The sequence below is a fragment of the Scardinius erythrophthalmus genome, assembly GCF_964197995.2.
Source record: "Scardinius erythrophthalmus genome assembly, chromosome: 25".
NCBI classification, from domain to species: Eukaryota; Metazoa; Chordata; class Actinopteri; order Cypriniformes; family Leuciscidae; genus Scardinius; species Scardinius erythrophthalmus.
The window spans coordinates 28,270,778-28,285,966 of NC_138245.1; the positions used below are offsets into that span (position 1 = coordinate 28,270,778).

The following is a 15,189-nucleotide window of genomic DNA, read 5'->3' on the forward strand; positions in this document are numbered from 1 at the left end:
CAGATTTAATTTAGGCTTTTATAAAAAGATCTTCATTTGTGTTTCGAAGATGAATGAAAATCTTACAGGTTTGGAGCAACAGGAGGGTGAGTAATTAATGATTACTCTATTAATCTTCATTTCTGGGTGAACTATCCCTTTAAGCACAGTGGAACAGCTAAATGTTACATCATAACAGTAAATAATTATTTCTATAATTAATTGAATATCAATTACTTTTCATGCCATGTTAACTATGTTAAGACAATATTTTATTCAACACAATAGTTCTCTCTAAAGATCATCATTAGCCTTAATCGCTTAAAAAAAAAAGTATACCCTACTCGTGAAAAGTGCAATTTCTCTACATTTATTTTCAAGTGTAGTAAAAAACAGGGCTTTTAGACTTTCTGGAGTAAGAGAAAATATACTGTTAGTAATCGATAAAGTAATCATGAATTTTTTTTTTTTTTATCATGCCAGAAAGTCTTCAAATTCATTACAAAATCTCTGTGCAGCAAATAGCTTGAATGCATAGTTTCCAAATGTTGATCCAAAACCAAAATGTGAGTGTTTGGGGTGGTGGAGTCACTAATAAGATGAGATTAGTTTTACAACAGATTCTAAAAAACACAAAGTGCCGGTAAGAGGAAAAATGTTTAAGTGCTTTAGACTCACATTAAAGTACAACAGATGTTCAGTATGGCTACAATAGTTAAATGTGCTCGGGGGGGGGGGGGGGGGGGGGGGGGGGAACAAAACTCAAGCAAACAGAGAAGGAAAAAAAACATAAGACATCATTGTTTAAAAGCTAAACACATATAACAAACCCATTTGATCCTACAGAGAAAAATGTGAATTTTCATCGAAACAAAACAAATGACTATTTAATGAAGTAAAATGTGCAGTCAAACTAAGCTGCTTTTTCCTCAAAAAAAAAAAAAAAATCTACTACATGGGTAAGAGAGCATTAAACTAAAATAATGGAAACAGGTTAAAAAAGTCATTGCACACTGCACAAAATCCATTATTCAAAATATAAAAGGCATTAAGCAACTCAAGATCCCCTCGATGAGAAGGCAATTGCATGTGCAGTGCTCACGATACAGGCAAGAGCAATCAAACTCAGTCTGAATGCTGCAGGAATACAAATGAAGACGCTACAGGTCAAAGTGAAAATACTACAAAACAACAGCACAATGCTACTGACACCCCATCACGTGTTACTGTATGTACAATTAACTCATTTCCTTAAAGGAATAGTTAAAAACCCGCCTAAAACAAACAAAAATGAATTTCTTTCTTCCGTGGAACTCAAAAAGAGAAGTTTTGCAGAATGTCCAAGCTGCTCTTTTTCCATACAAAGAAAGTGGAAGATTGATACTTTCAAGGTCCAAAAAAACCCACAATTTAAAGTGTCGAGTAGTTAATTGTTCAAATTTCAGTCTCTTCATCGCAGAAAACAGTGCATCAGAAAAAACAAAGCACAAATCATACATTTACATTTTACATATTAATTTATTTACTGATGTTTGTGTATGGAAAAGACTTTCTGCAAAACATCTAATTTTTATCATGCAGGTTTGAAACAACAGATTTAAAACAAAAAAAAAACAAAATAAATGTTAGATGTTTGCACACTTGCACTACAATGGCAGATAATAAATGAAACAAAATGTTCCTATTCTTGATTTATGCATACAGACTGAAAATATGAACTGATACTAGTACTGGAAAGTATGAGTAAACAATATTTCATATGATCTGTTTTCTACTGGATCTGAATACAGATTCTAGCTTTTATAATCTATGCTGATGATACATATTACATGAAAAGAATGTTCTGGGTTAAATACAACTTAAGGGATAGTTTATCCAAAAATTAAACTGATTCTCATTTAATCAATGTTTATGAGTTTCTTTCTTCTGTTAAACATTAATGAAGATATTTTGTAGAATGTTGGAAACCAAACAGTCGCTGGTCCCCAGTATGGAAAGACAAACACTATGGAAGTCAATAGGGACCAGGAACTGTTTGGTTAACAACATTCTACAAAATATCAACTTGAGGGTCAGTAAATGACAATAAATTTCATTTTTGGATAAACTATCCCTTCAACACACACAAAAAACAACATTAACAGAAATTTAATACAATTAAAGTCCTTAATTTCTTGATCAAATGCTGTCAATGGTTGTATTGAAACCAGATCAATCCTTCAAATATCTATAATTTCAGTTAGTAGCTCTTTTCAGCAGCAAATGACAAAAAAGCCGTTCAGAATAGAAACAATCACCAAACCTGTTGCCTATTTTAGTTTCACTGGCAACAAATAAGACTAGAAGGCACCATGTTAGCATGGGTGTAAAAAGCCATTTCTTTAACTTGTTGGGTCTGTTGGTAAGGATAAGGACTGTGGGTAATCATACAATACCTGAGAGCTGAATTTGAGATGCTGAACAGTTCCTATACATACACACACTTTTGATAATTTCCCTTTCTATTTTAATCATTGCACTTTAAGTGGTCCTACAGGGAGGGACTAACAGAGCTCAGTTCCAGCAAATTGAGTGTCAGCATTTTAGCCTTGTTCCAGTTTTGTATTTAACGCATGTCAGTTATAAATCATGGCTTGAGTTTGTTAAGAGGTAGGGTTTTATGTTGTGCAACATATGGCCATTTATTTTCTATATTGGTTCATAAGTGGAGAGGCAAGACTGCCAAACACTCCACACACACACACACACACACTGACATCAAATAAGGACTGCAAAGAGGGGCTTGTAGAATCAGACGTCTAGCATCTTTGCCGGTGTCGTGCAAGACATCTCACAGAATCCGATGCCCCATGGACCCTAAAATGATTCAAGAACTTGTTTTGAGTATGATCAGAAACACAAAATTACTTTAAGTAGTGTTAACCATGAAAATAAATCATTATAAAATCATTACCCCCAAAAAAATTTCACTAAACATTTACTATAGTGCAATGTTATATATGAAATGTATGCATTGCCTTCTGAAAACAGCAACTTTTGAATGAGCATCAATGGGAGAACATATATGGTATATTCTACCAGCGGGGGTTCACTGGATTGGGTTAACCAGCCAAACCAGCTACAAAAGGACAGACTCTTCTGGCTGGGCATTACAAACAGCTTGGGCTTGTTCAAGGTAGATTGTATTCTGCGGGGGGATTGAATCTTGCACAACACCGGGAAAGCTGACAAATGCAAGAATGGTTTTGAGCATTTGGCCTGAGCTCTACAGACAGCCATCCAGTTACGGTACACATCCAACCGATCTCCACCAATCCAACCATCCTAATGGTGGGATGAGGCTTTAAGCACTGAGCCGGTGCCGTTCCATTCCATTTTACGCTGTGTACGCTCCATTAGCTTAATGGTGAATCTCCAGTCTATTGGAGTAAAGCAAGTCCTTGGATTTTCCCACTCAACTGAAATCATTCCTAATGGCTTTCAGTCTTTCAGAAAGGGAAAATGGTCTCTATGAAAAGATTTGTATGCTAAGCATTGCCGCAGTGGCGTATCTGGTGTGTTACGGTGATGGCATTGGGGCGTTTGGAAGCACGCTTCATTACGCAGTCGCCATCAAGCATTGCAACGAGGGTGACGACAATTTGGCCTACTAAATGCCCTCTCAAAAATGTGCATCATGGTCAAAGCACCAGGTAGATTTAATGTTTTAAGATGTTCCAATGTTGAGGGTTACTCAAAGAATATGACATCCTGACTGCCTCAATCTTCATAAAGAGTTCACCCAAAAATGAATGAAATATCATTTTGTTCCAAATCTGTGTGACTTTCTTTTTTCTGTGCAACACAAATGAAGATATTTTGATGTGTCCATTCAACAAAAGTAATGTTTCATGGACAAAAAGAGGTGAAATATTCTCAAAAACATTGCGTTCCACGGAAAAAAGACGGATTTAGAGGTTTGGAACAACATGAATTTCATTTTTGGTGAACCACAACAAAGAAATTTGACTTCTGCTGCTTCTGATTGTGATACATTGTCTAAAATGTCACTATTTGCACCAGCTAGTCGGTTAGTTTTACTAGGTGACGCACTGGACTGTAGATGCAGACACAATAGAAGGAAAATGGTCTGTACACAAACTGCGTCCCAAAGTAGCTGTGTGACTGTGACATTAGTTGTATAATAAGCTCTAACAGCTAATTATATTTGGAATTATGAAGAAATTAACCTGGAGCGAAAAGCGTTCACAAACAGTGCTGGTGCTGCGGACATCTGAGATCGACTGAGTTCCTTTATAATGCTCACTTGCAAACCAAAATTTGCGTATTACCTTGAAACGAATCAAGAGTCACTCATTTCACTGGCATTTTCGTTTCTCAGTTGTGTCGCAAGGTAATTACTGACCTGCCGACAAGTTCACTACTTTTCTGGATGGCTAGTAAACATGAGTAGGTGCAAAAGCCCTAGTAAGTGCAGCTTGTTTTGATCTAAGTGCCAATCATGTGGCTATTATGACGAAACACTTTAAATACATGGCAGTAAGTGCAGCATGAGGAAAGATACAAGATAATACAGAGGTCACCATTATCAAAATCACAAGGCGAAGGGGCGGTTTGGTTTGGCAAGGCAGGTTTGTTTGAGGACTTCCCAGACAAAAGGCAAAACATGAGTTGAGACGAAATGAACTTGCTGGATTATGTACAAAACGATCCCTCTTTCTCCGATGCAGAACGGAGATCTGGCTATACAAACAAATGATGTGAGAATTCAGAATCCCAATTAGGAACACAATGGTAAAGCACACACATGATGCCCCTTTTGGCAGCTGTGGAGATCAACAGCTATCAGCTTTAGTCACACTAGAGCCAATCCCTGAAGACCAGTGCATTAAAAAACAGGAATTAAAGATTTACAGTGTCCTGCAGACACTGTATGATGGCTTGATATACATCCCAAGGAAAAGTATTTGTGACATAACAAAGGTTCAAGAGTCAAACTGACGCTTAAACGCTGGTCATAAATCTTTGTTACCTGAAGAGGACCAGTTCAGGTGAACAGAATGAGGTTAATCCACATTTATCAATCAAGAACACGAGGAAAAGATTTCGTCCCCCTTTTATGTCTTCTGTGGGTCAGGTGTGAGAGGGCCGGGAGTGTTGGTGCCGTCCAAATTATATACGGGAACAGAGAACTGCGTGGAACTCAGGGCAGAAGGAAACTGATAAAAAGAAGAGAAACAGAATGAAAAAAACTGAACGCATGCTTTCTGGAATATTGTTACATTATTGGGAACATCTCTGGTGTTTTCACCAGTGTTATTATCGTTAACTAATACTAAAACTATTCAAATGTATTAATTGAAATATAAATGTGAGATGGACTGGAAATTAGAATGTTGCCTTGGCAACTAACCAAAATAAAATTAAGTTTAAGTACTACATTACTAAAACTGAAATAAAAATACATTAAAAAATAGAAATATATAAAATAAACTAACCCTAACTAACAAAAAAATGACAACAGCACTTAACAAAATTACTCAAACTTAAGCTAAAATTAAAACAAAAAGTAAATATAAAATAAAAGCTACATTCAAAACATTAATAAATACTATATATGAATAATATTAAAATAGCACCAGTTTTCACACTTTACACCAAGTTTTTGGAGTGGATGCTTTGATTAGGTTGATAAGAAAGCTGTTGTAAACCAAATCATAAATTAATGTCCAATAATTAATAACTAAGCAATAAATGAAAATATATATTAAAATACCTATTAAAATATTGTAATAAACTAATTGTAAAAATAATTAGTTTATTATTTGGCAATAAAAATAAATACTTCACTGGTAATAACTATTCTGATTATACAAGTGTTTAAACTTTTTTCCAGGACCATGGGAATCCTACACACTTCAGTCTTTCTAAACCGACTAAAAACCTCAAAACACAAAGACATTGCTCCCATTGAAATCAACAAAGCTGTTTTCAAGCACAATATCGTGTTGCATATGATTTTCATCTTGCTACAAAGAAATTCCAGCCACTTAATTTTCCCTGTTTGTCTGAAATAAAATAAATTGACAAATATTATATGTGTGAACTGATTTCTGTGAATTTTACTCATCATATATTTAAGTAACGTCTAAGTGTTAACATCAAAGATAGCTTGTGACTTGTTCAAATATGTTCTCAAAACTTGTTTATTTTTGAGTAAGCTATGAGACTTACTATTCAGCTCTCAAATCAGTGGAAATACAGGCTGGTGTGCAAAACCCTTTTGGGCAAAAAGGAACAGCTGTGACACTCACAGATGACGTGATTTGAATCCAAATATGAAATGTGACAGACTTAAAGGCTTAGTTCACCCAAAAATGAAAATGATCCAATAATTTACTCACCCTCAAGCCATCCTAGGTGTATATGAGTTTCTTCTTTCAGCCAAACACAATCGGAGTTATTTAAAAAAATATCCTGGCTCTTCCCAGCTTTATAATGGGAGTGAATGGCACCTTAGATTTTGAAGCCCAAAGGAAGTACATACAGGAACAGGGCACGAAATCAACTTTTTTACTTGGTAGCACTGGTGCTCCCAACTTTAAATTTAGGAGCACCAACCAAAAATTAAGGACCCAGAGAGTATATTCAACTACACAGTATAGTTATTTCTGTGTTACAAATATTCTTATTATCACAGAAGAACTTGAATTGGAACTAGAATTAAAGATTAAAGTTTGGATATAAACACTGACGTCTAAGCGATAGGAATAGAGAAAAGCACCTTTTGAAAGTAACATGGAGCTTCAAATAACAATTGTATCGATTACATTTTTACACCACTATGTGGCGACAAGTGACTTAAATGTATTTGTTATTGAATCATTCATTCAAGAGATTAGTTAAAAAAAACTCTGATTCATCCGTTAATGAAACAAGCAAAGTATATTATGATAAAAATTATAAAAAAAATATATACATCCTCACCATCAGCATTGGCGTGTTCCACCTCTTTAGGTGACGCCTTACAACAGAAATCTGTCAGCGTTCGTTTCATCTTCTCCCTTATTCAGCCTTTTAAATTTCACGTGGTAGTCAGCTCCATGTCACGTGACAACGGAGCGCAGTGACAGGGAGTGGGAGTGATTGACAGCTAATATTAACCGATCTAAAATCTGCTTTAAAGTTAAAAACATAAGGATGAAGTTTGATTGGTTATGTAACGTTGGATAGGATGATGGTCTAGCCACCGCGTATCAGCGCTCATAAGGTATACACTGTGCAGAAATGTGCGAACGTTTTGTAGAGAAATGAAAACAAGTCGCACCACAACCATTATCTGCACTCGCACAAATGCTCCCAAATATATTTTTAGGTCACACAGATTAAATTTCAGGAGCATATGCGACCAAAATGGTCGCAATTTCGAGCCTTGAGGAACTAGACTGGCTATACGGCTGTTGCGGGAAGCCAGTGATTATAATTTATAAAGTTATAAATATGGATATTTTTTTTCTTATAAAAAAAAAAACGCATTGCTTCGTTTCAGAAGGCCTTTATTAACTCCTGGAGCCATATGGATTACTTTTATGATGGATGAATGCACTTCTTTGGGCTTCAAAATCTAAGCTACCATTCACTCCCATTATAAAGCTTGGAAGAGCCAGGATATTTTTTAATATAACTCAGATTGTGTTTAGCTGAAAGAAGAAACTCATATACACCTAGGATGGCTTGAGGGTGAGTAAATTATGAGGTAATTTTCATTTTTGGGTGAACTATCCCTTTAAGGAGGATGGAATCAAATTTAGGTTTGGACCAAGTGTGAAAAGGGCATCAGCTTATCAGTAAATCATTTGAGTTTAAGTGACTAACCTGGAAGAGGGTATGCGGGCCCTGTCTCCGGGCGGGACTGAGGGGTGCCACCGGGCTTAGCGTGCTCCAGAAATGGATATTCGACAGAAGTGGACTGGGGGTGAGCAGCAGGGGTGTCTGCAACAAAAAAATTAAAGTGAACTTTTACAGAAGTAACTCTCTTTCCATTAAGCATGCCGTTCCCAAAAACTCGTGAGCATCATAGCACAAAGCATTTGCAAGAGGCATAACCCTGAAATATAAATGTTTAATTAAAAGTGGCTTAATGAGACTTTAAGAAGCAATAAGAATTAATCACAGGGCAAGGGTGCTGTATTTCCTGAAAAAGCATAAATAATAGATTTGAATTATAGTATATTTCATCTTTCATCTCACTGAAGATACAGCAGGGGGTGATCCTCTGGGGCTGGCTGTATGAGTGCTCGTAAATGCAAAGATTGTGCAGTCTTAACGAGGTGATCCATCAAAGTAGCATCCAGCTAAACCTCACCATATGATCACGATCATATAACAGCCAATGAGTGTCTGCGAAGCGTATCAGCACGACTGAGCCTCATTGCTTACAATGGTACACTATTGCCCTCTAGTGCCTCGAAATATCAATGCAACCACATAACCAAAAGGATTTCAATGTGACCTCACCATATTCCTGTGCAGGATAACCTCAAATTATTAGAAAAATATGTTGCTTGTAATAGGCCATTTTCTTTTAAACCACACTCAGAGACAGTGATCAGTGGTCATTTTTAGTATTTGTGCATAAGCCTGGTAGCATTTGCAAGCATATTTAACAGGTCGTTCACAAGCTTTTTGACATCCAAATTGCAAATATGGCAAAAATAATTTGTGAATAAATTGCATAAAAATCCATTCAAATATTTGTATGCATATTTTTCGGAACATAAAAATCCAAAATGTACATATAATGCACATAAAAAAATAAAAATTCTGCTTCACTTGCTAAGTTTTGTGTGCAAAATAATTGGTGTTGGATGTTCTGACCACAAGATCTATGTTTTGCACTAATTTATTCCAAATTGTCAGTACAACATGACATGGAGACTTTTACTAATTATTTAAATAAGCTGCCACTTTGTTGCATGGCGAACTACTATCATGGCGTTAATTTAAAGTGTCCCTATTATGCTTTTCAAATATGTAATATAGCTGTGAATATTACATGAGGTCTGCAAAGTTTTAAATGATCAGTAATCCTCAGTAATTCAAATCAGAGCAGAGTAGGCTCTCAGAAAGGAGGGGTATAGAATGAACCTTCAAAGAAATTGTGTACAGACTCTTTGAGAAATGAGGTGATGTGAAATGTATATTATGAGAAAATTGTTTTTTGACCTTGGATGCATGCAAACATTTTGTAGGAGACCTCCAAAACTAAATTAGGAACCTTAAAAATAGCACTTTGGGGCACTTTAAGACTAAATGACAAAAAAAGCAAACTGCTATTAGTTTTTTTGTTTTATATGTTGGTTAAACAGCTGTTTTCTATCTAATTGGGAAATTATTGGCCAGAACAAGATGCAAAGTGGTCCAAAATTCGGGCTACAATGAGCAAAGTCAAATAAGACAGCAACAGTAAATAACTGCACAAGAGGACGCGCCTCTAGTGAGTTGGATGGAAATCGTGACCCAACACGAAAACTGCTGATGGTCTAATGATTCTAACAAACCAATGACAGCAGAAAATAGCATTGTACTCGTGTGATGGGGAGGTCAGGAGGAGACTGACCTGCAGGAAGGCTGGGGTGAGAGAGGCCGTGGGGAGGGACGGACTGGACAGATTGAGAGGGCTGAGGTCAGAGCTGGTCACCACCAGCGTGGGCATCAACTCCAGGCCTTTGGGTTTCTTTGACTTTCCGCTGAGATTGCGGGGTGAAGAGTCAGGCATCTCAGAAGCTGTTACTGTGTCCTTGGAAACAGAGTAGGGCTGAACCTGACGGATCGAAAGAGAAAGAGAATTTTAATTTAAATAATGAATTTTAATAAAATAATGGTGGACACTTATATAATTATTGATATAAATATTTACATTTGTATTATATTCATTTTTTTTTTTTTTTACATATTCAAATTGTTATTCAAAGTGAATCAAGGCCTGAAATATAGTCAGATTGTAGTCAAATGCTGAATGTATCTCATTGACATTATTAAAAAATGATACCTGAATGAACTGTTATAAATAAATATAGATAAAAAATAAAATAGTATAAAAATAAATACAATCAAATTAACACATTTCGGGGGGAAAAGACAAAAAACATTATATATGTATGAATGAATTGTTCTGCAACCAAACAAAATAAAATAAATGTATTATATTTTTTTAATAAATAAAATAAAATTTTCATCATGGATATACACATATTATTACCATTAAGGCACACCAACATCATTCTAATATTCATTTCCAACATGTTCTCTTCATTTTGCCAAGGTGTTTCGGCGCACAGGCCCTCATCAGAGCTAAAAGATTACAGGTGTACAAAAGCTCATTTAGGCCAATGAAGGTCTGTGCAGCAAAACACGTTGGCAAAATAAAGAGTAATATCTTTTCAGCTCCATTTTCTGAGTGTTGCTGGTATTGTCCCAATATTTCTTCCACGCACCTTGTTGATCTTGTGAAGTTGCGACAGAACAACTACACAATATTTTAGCATGTTGTACCTGCAACTGTAACTCTGAAGGCTGTGAGGAGAGGGACTCAATTTCACTGTCAATCACCAGCTCCTGGGAATCCGTCATCGGAGAAGAAGAGGGCGACTGGGAATGAGGGAGCAGTGACGGAGAGATTCTTGAGAGCGGGAAACCAGTCATGGCATTCTCTGAAGTGGGATTCTCCACAAATGCACACACAACATGCGAGACTGTGCTCTGTTTGGTCTCATTTTCTGTCGGAGCACGCGGTGGAACCTGGACGGCTTGTGCCAGAAGTTCAGGCCTCCCTATAGCAGACAGAGTGGTGTTTCTGTTCTGTGGCATGGTCCCAAATTTAATGACTGTGGACGGCTGGGGTGACTCCTGGCCTGCCTTTTTGTCCATTAGCTTTTCTCCTGGGTTTTCAATCTTCATGGATTTAAAAAGTTGTGTTCCTGACTGCAAAGAAGTCAAAGTGAAGGATGTGTACAAGCCGGAGTTGATATAGTCATTCCGGTTGGATGCTTTGGACTGACCCGGTGTGCCTGCACCTCGGTCTGGGGCGTCTTTGCTGTCTTTATCCCTGGAGACGTTTGCAAGTTTGTCAGAGAGGGGCAGAGGTCCGGCAGAGCCCCCGTCTGCACCCTCCATTCTGGCCATCCCATCCCCCTTTAGGATATCAGGGTACGACACAAAGCGATACACAAACTTCTGCCCGTTTACCTTTTTGATGATGTTCTGCAAGGAAAGATTAGAGAAAATGCATGTTTATTAAAGCTGAAGAATGACTTTCTCCAACATGCATCTAATAATATCTACGTAAAAGGCAATCACCCAAAACGTCCCTCATATGTTCATTTTTACCCTTCAGTTGCATTCTTCTACCCACTCTAACAAAATAACATGCAATTAAGTAAACGAGCCCATGTTCAAAGACCAGGAAGAATGCGGAAAACGATACCTCTTGCCCTGTGGTGCCAAGATGAGGCCAAACCCTCAAACACACAGTTCCCGCTCAAGAATAAACCTGACAGGGCTCTGTGACCCTCTTGTTCAGTTCAGAGTGACTTGATTGTGTGTTTACAACAACAAAATAACCTGATGGACAAGAAGAGTGTGGGGGCAAGGAGAGGGCTGAAAGCTAGCAATTATAATAAACACTGTTTTAAATATATGACCACAACAGCATTTAAGCTGCGTTCACACTGTCAGCGTCACACAGCGACAAAGCAACATGATCACATTCATTTAAAAGGAGAGCTGGCCATATCAGGCAGTGGCGCGAGCAACAGTGAACGTTGGCGACAGGATGTAGGAAAACTTTATGCAAATGAAGAGTGTCTTTCGGGAGCGACAACCAATAGGAGTGAAGACAATGGAGCGCATGTGATCCGTAAATACATCCTGTAGTGGAGTGTCGTCGGTAAGATGGAGAAGCTATTTTAGCGGTCAACAACTTTCTATAATTTATGTCTCCGTGTAACACATGGGTACTCTTAAATGTATAAAGTATGTAATATGAATCACCATCGCACACCTGCAGGTGATCGGTGCGTGGGAAAAAATACCAAATGTGTAGGTCAAAAATCAAACGAGTATAAAAAATTTATTAGCAACGTTTCGGTCTCACGACCTTCATCGGGCAATATTAGTTTTATTGTCACCATTTTCAGAACATGATTGCTAAATATCTATGAATTTAAAATCAACCACCATTTAAAAATCCCCAATTAACTTAGCTAAGATCTAATATATCATACCACAAAACTAAATTAGCACTAGAAGGTGCCAAAAGTAACCTAAAATCTCAAAATAGGCAGAAACAAGTACGTATGTTCTGGAGGGGAAATAGTCATATAAAATCATAAAATCACAAATATTGACCAATAATCATTACAGTCCCGATATAGGCCTAAGCCTATTGTGCATCCATATGCTGAAGAATATTGAATATTATGAATACTGACTAGTCTGTTCCTCACACAAAGCTACTGCTGACCTCAGTCACAGCTTGGACAAATCATCTCCAGAGCTGGCTGAACATAAATGATGACTGAACTTTTATTTTTCAAAGACATTACGCACCTTGTCATAGTAGTAACGCAGAGCCCGGCTGAGCTTGTCGTAGTTCATGCTGGGTTTGTTCTTGCGGGCGCCCCATAATCTGGCCACCTCCTCGGCCTGCAGTAGTTTGAACTCTCCATCCTCGTTGGTCCAGCAGATGAGCTGGTCATTGCTGGGGTCCAACAGGAGCTGCAGCAGGAACTGCCACAGGGTGACTGAGCTGTCCATGTTCTTCTCGATCCACGGCTGTGGGGGAAACGTTACCTTACGGAACCCTGTTCGAGCTCACAGCTTGGCCGACACGTAACGGCATATTCCGGCAAATATCCAGACAGAGGCTGAAATATAAATGATCGAGATGCTATTAGATCACAAATTGAATTTTAAAGTAATAGCAAGAGGGAGAGCTTTATGAAGCAAACTCAAATGTTTAGGAAGCGTTTCGCTTAAACCAAACCTAGAGCGACCATTCTTGAAATCATAAAACCATGGTAAATATGCACACCATATTAAATACCAAATGGTACTGGACTTCAGTGTAATCCTGGCACTGTGGACAGTGCAGACCGACTGTGTGCGTGTAAGCAGCTTAAAATAAAACTAAATCTGCCTTGACTCATCCGATATCCAGCTGGTAGTTGCCAAAGGGAGCGAAAAAAGTCTCCCACATACAATCTGACAGAACAGAACACACAAACATAGAAACAAAGAGGCGAGACGTGACAGCATTCCTCCGACTGTAGGAGACAGGATCTAGGAATTTTACACTACACAAAGAGTCTAGGCTGAGATGGTATCACAAATTACATGTAGCTCAAAATTATGGCCCGTTTCATGATGATAGTGATTGCATACTGTAAACATACCACTTGTGCATCTTTAATTTTATGGCTAAAATTAGATGCTCATTTTGTTGCTGCATATTAAATACCTAAATGATCCCGGATCTCACCATAATTACACTTAAAAATGGTATAATGGTGCACATCAATAGCCATTATATACACCTATCTGAATATTCAATAAAAAGACTAAATTTACACTTATAATGGCAGATTTCATATATCCATAAAAATGACCATATACCTTTAATTTAAAACTAACTTACACAATATACCTTTAATTATTTTGAGAATAACTTGAAAATTCAGTATCAAAGGTTGGCAAAACAATGGAAATATATGCTAAATGTGCATTTAACCCTAAACAATCCTTTAAAACTCACATAAAACTCTATGCTCGTTAGTGTAAAGCTTTGTGTAAGTTAAATTATAAATTTCAGAAATCTAGATAGGAGCTTAAGCAAAACCTCCACGTCAACTCAACCACATTTAACAATGCAAACGGGTCATAGTGCGTCATTTATCATTCATTTTAGTTTTCAAATTCCTCTACAATATTTATAAAGTTAGCAAATTATAAAGTAATTGAAAACAGACGCGAATGTACTAAACTGCAACCTGTGTTAGAACTTGAGTTAGCATCGAGCTAATGTCTGTCAAACTCACCTGAGAAGCTTTGTGGTCTCCGGAGTCGGTCCTGGAGGGGTTTTCCGACAGATTAAAACCAGAAAAGTAATAAAATAAAATAAAAAATGCCGAATGTTTTCTTGAATGTTTACATCGTGTAAAGATATTTGGTGGTCAGCTAGCGTAGCGTGCTAGTCCGCTAGCTAACGGAGTTTTAGCTAACTTTAGACTCATTAAACTAACTAGAGTTTATTTAATTCTACTAATTAAAGCGGTTTTCTGACGCATTTACAATGAGAACGACAAAAAAGAAGCAGAGAAAGAGCAACACTAGAGTCTCTCCATCTCACGTACAGATATTTTTAGCTGCAACCACAATAATACAAAACAGGAAGCAACAAGCCCACCAGATTAGACACTCTAACAGCGCACAATAAAACTCCAGAACAAAGACTGAGATTTTATGAATCTGTAAGAAATGACGTGCATGTAGTTTGAATAGCGATAATATCCTCCAGATGTCAAATCAGCAGCACGAGAAATGGAGTGAAGCCAGTCAAAGCATGTAGATTATCTTATGATGGACTCTCTTATTTCATCTATATTAGCCTACTATTTAGTTATTTAACGTATCAATAAACATAGTGCACTTATTGATTAAAAAAAAAAGAAACAAATATCAATTCGGATGGTGTTGAAATATTATGTATCATCCGTTTGAATGTACTTTGACATTTAGATAAGAAATGACTGCATAGATAATAGAATTATGACAGGGTGTGAAATGACAGAGATAGAACGATAGAGACAGAACAATAGAAAATAGAATAGAAACAGATAGAAAGACAGATAGATAGACAGATAGATAGACAGATAGATAGACAGATAGATAGACAGATAGATAGATAGATAGATAGATAGATAGATAGATAGATAGATAGATAGATAGATAGATAGATAGATAGATAGATAGATAGATAGATAGATAGATAGATAGATGTTTGAGTCATCTCAAATATAACATTTCTCTTATAAAGATAAAAAAAAGTTTTACGTTTACATAATCAATATTACTTGGCAACAACCCATTAACTATACCTTGTTTATACGTGGTGAGTTAAGGTTACAGGGGTCCAACTATACTTGGACTTCA

General features: G+C 37.0%; 1 protein-coding gene across 3 annotated transcripts; it reads right to left on the minus strand.

Annotated features, from left to right (window-relative positions):
* Positions 1-1,481: 1,481 nt before the first annotated feature.
* Positions 1,482-14,432, minus strand: elk4 (ETS transcription factor ELK4). 3 transcript variants are annotated; one of them, XR_014029510.1, is made up of 7 exons: positions 14,076-14,432; positions 12,589-12,905; positions 10,534-11,241; positions 9,599-9,802; positions 7,855-7,971; positions 5,012-5,198; positions 1,482-2,835 (listed from the first exon to the last, which is right to left on the minus strand). XR_014029510.1 is itself a non-coding variant. In XM_081358052.1 (6 exons), the coding sequence occupies exons 2-6, from the start codon at positions 12,793-12,795 to the stop codon at positions 5,097-5,099; spliced, it is 1,338 nt and encodes a 445-aa protein (XP_081214178.1). In that variant the 5' UTR covers positions 12,796-12,905; positions 14,076-14,432; the 3' UTR covers positions 2,631-5,096. The 3 variants fall into 3 exon arrangements, 2 of the variants coding, with proteins under 2 accessions (XP_081214178.1, XP_081214179.1); XM_081358052.1 differs by having other exon boundaries at positions 2,631-5,198; XM_081358053.1 differs by lacking the exons at positions 1,482-2,835; positions 5,012-5,198; positions 7,855-7,971 and having other exon boundaries at positions 9,631-9,802; positions 10,476-11,241; positions 14,076-14,204.
* Positions 14,433-15,189: the final 757 nt, after the last annotated feature.

Bases quoted from the DNA above. Each gene is read 5' to 3' on its own strand.
- elk4 (XM_081358052.1), bottom strand. From the start codon at position 12,795: ATGGACAGCTCAGTCACCCTGTGGCAGTTCCTGCTGCAGCTCCTGTTG. The intron at 7,972-9,598 runs GTCAGTCTCCTC...TTTTTGTTGCAG, and splicing joins TCACCCCAGCCTTCCTGCAG to ACACCCCTGCTGCTCACCCC. The intron at 5,199-7,854 runs GTTAGTCACTTA...TCTTTTTATCAG, and splicing joins GCCCGCATACCCTCTTCCAG to TTTCCTTCTGCCCTGAGTTC.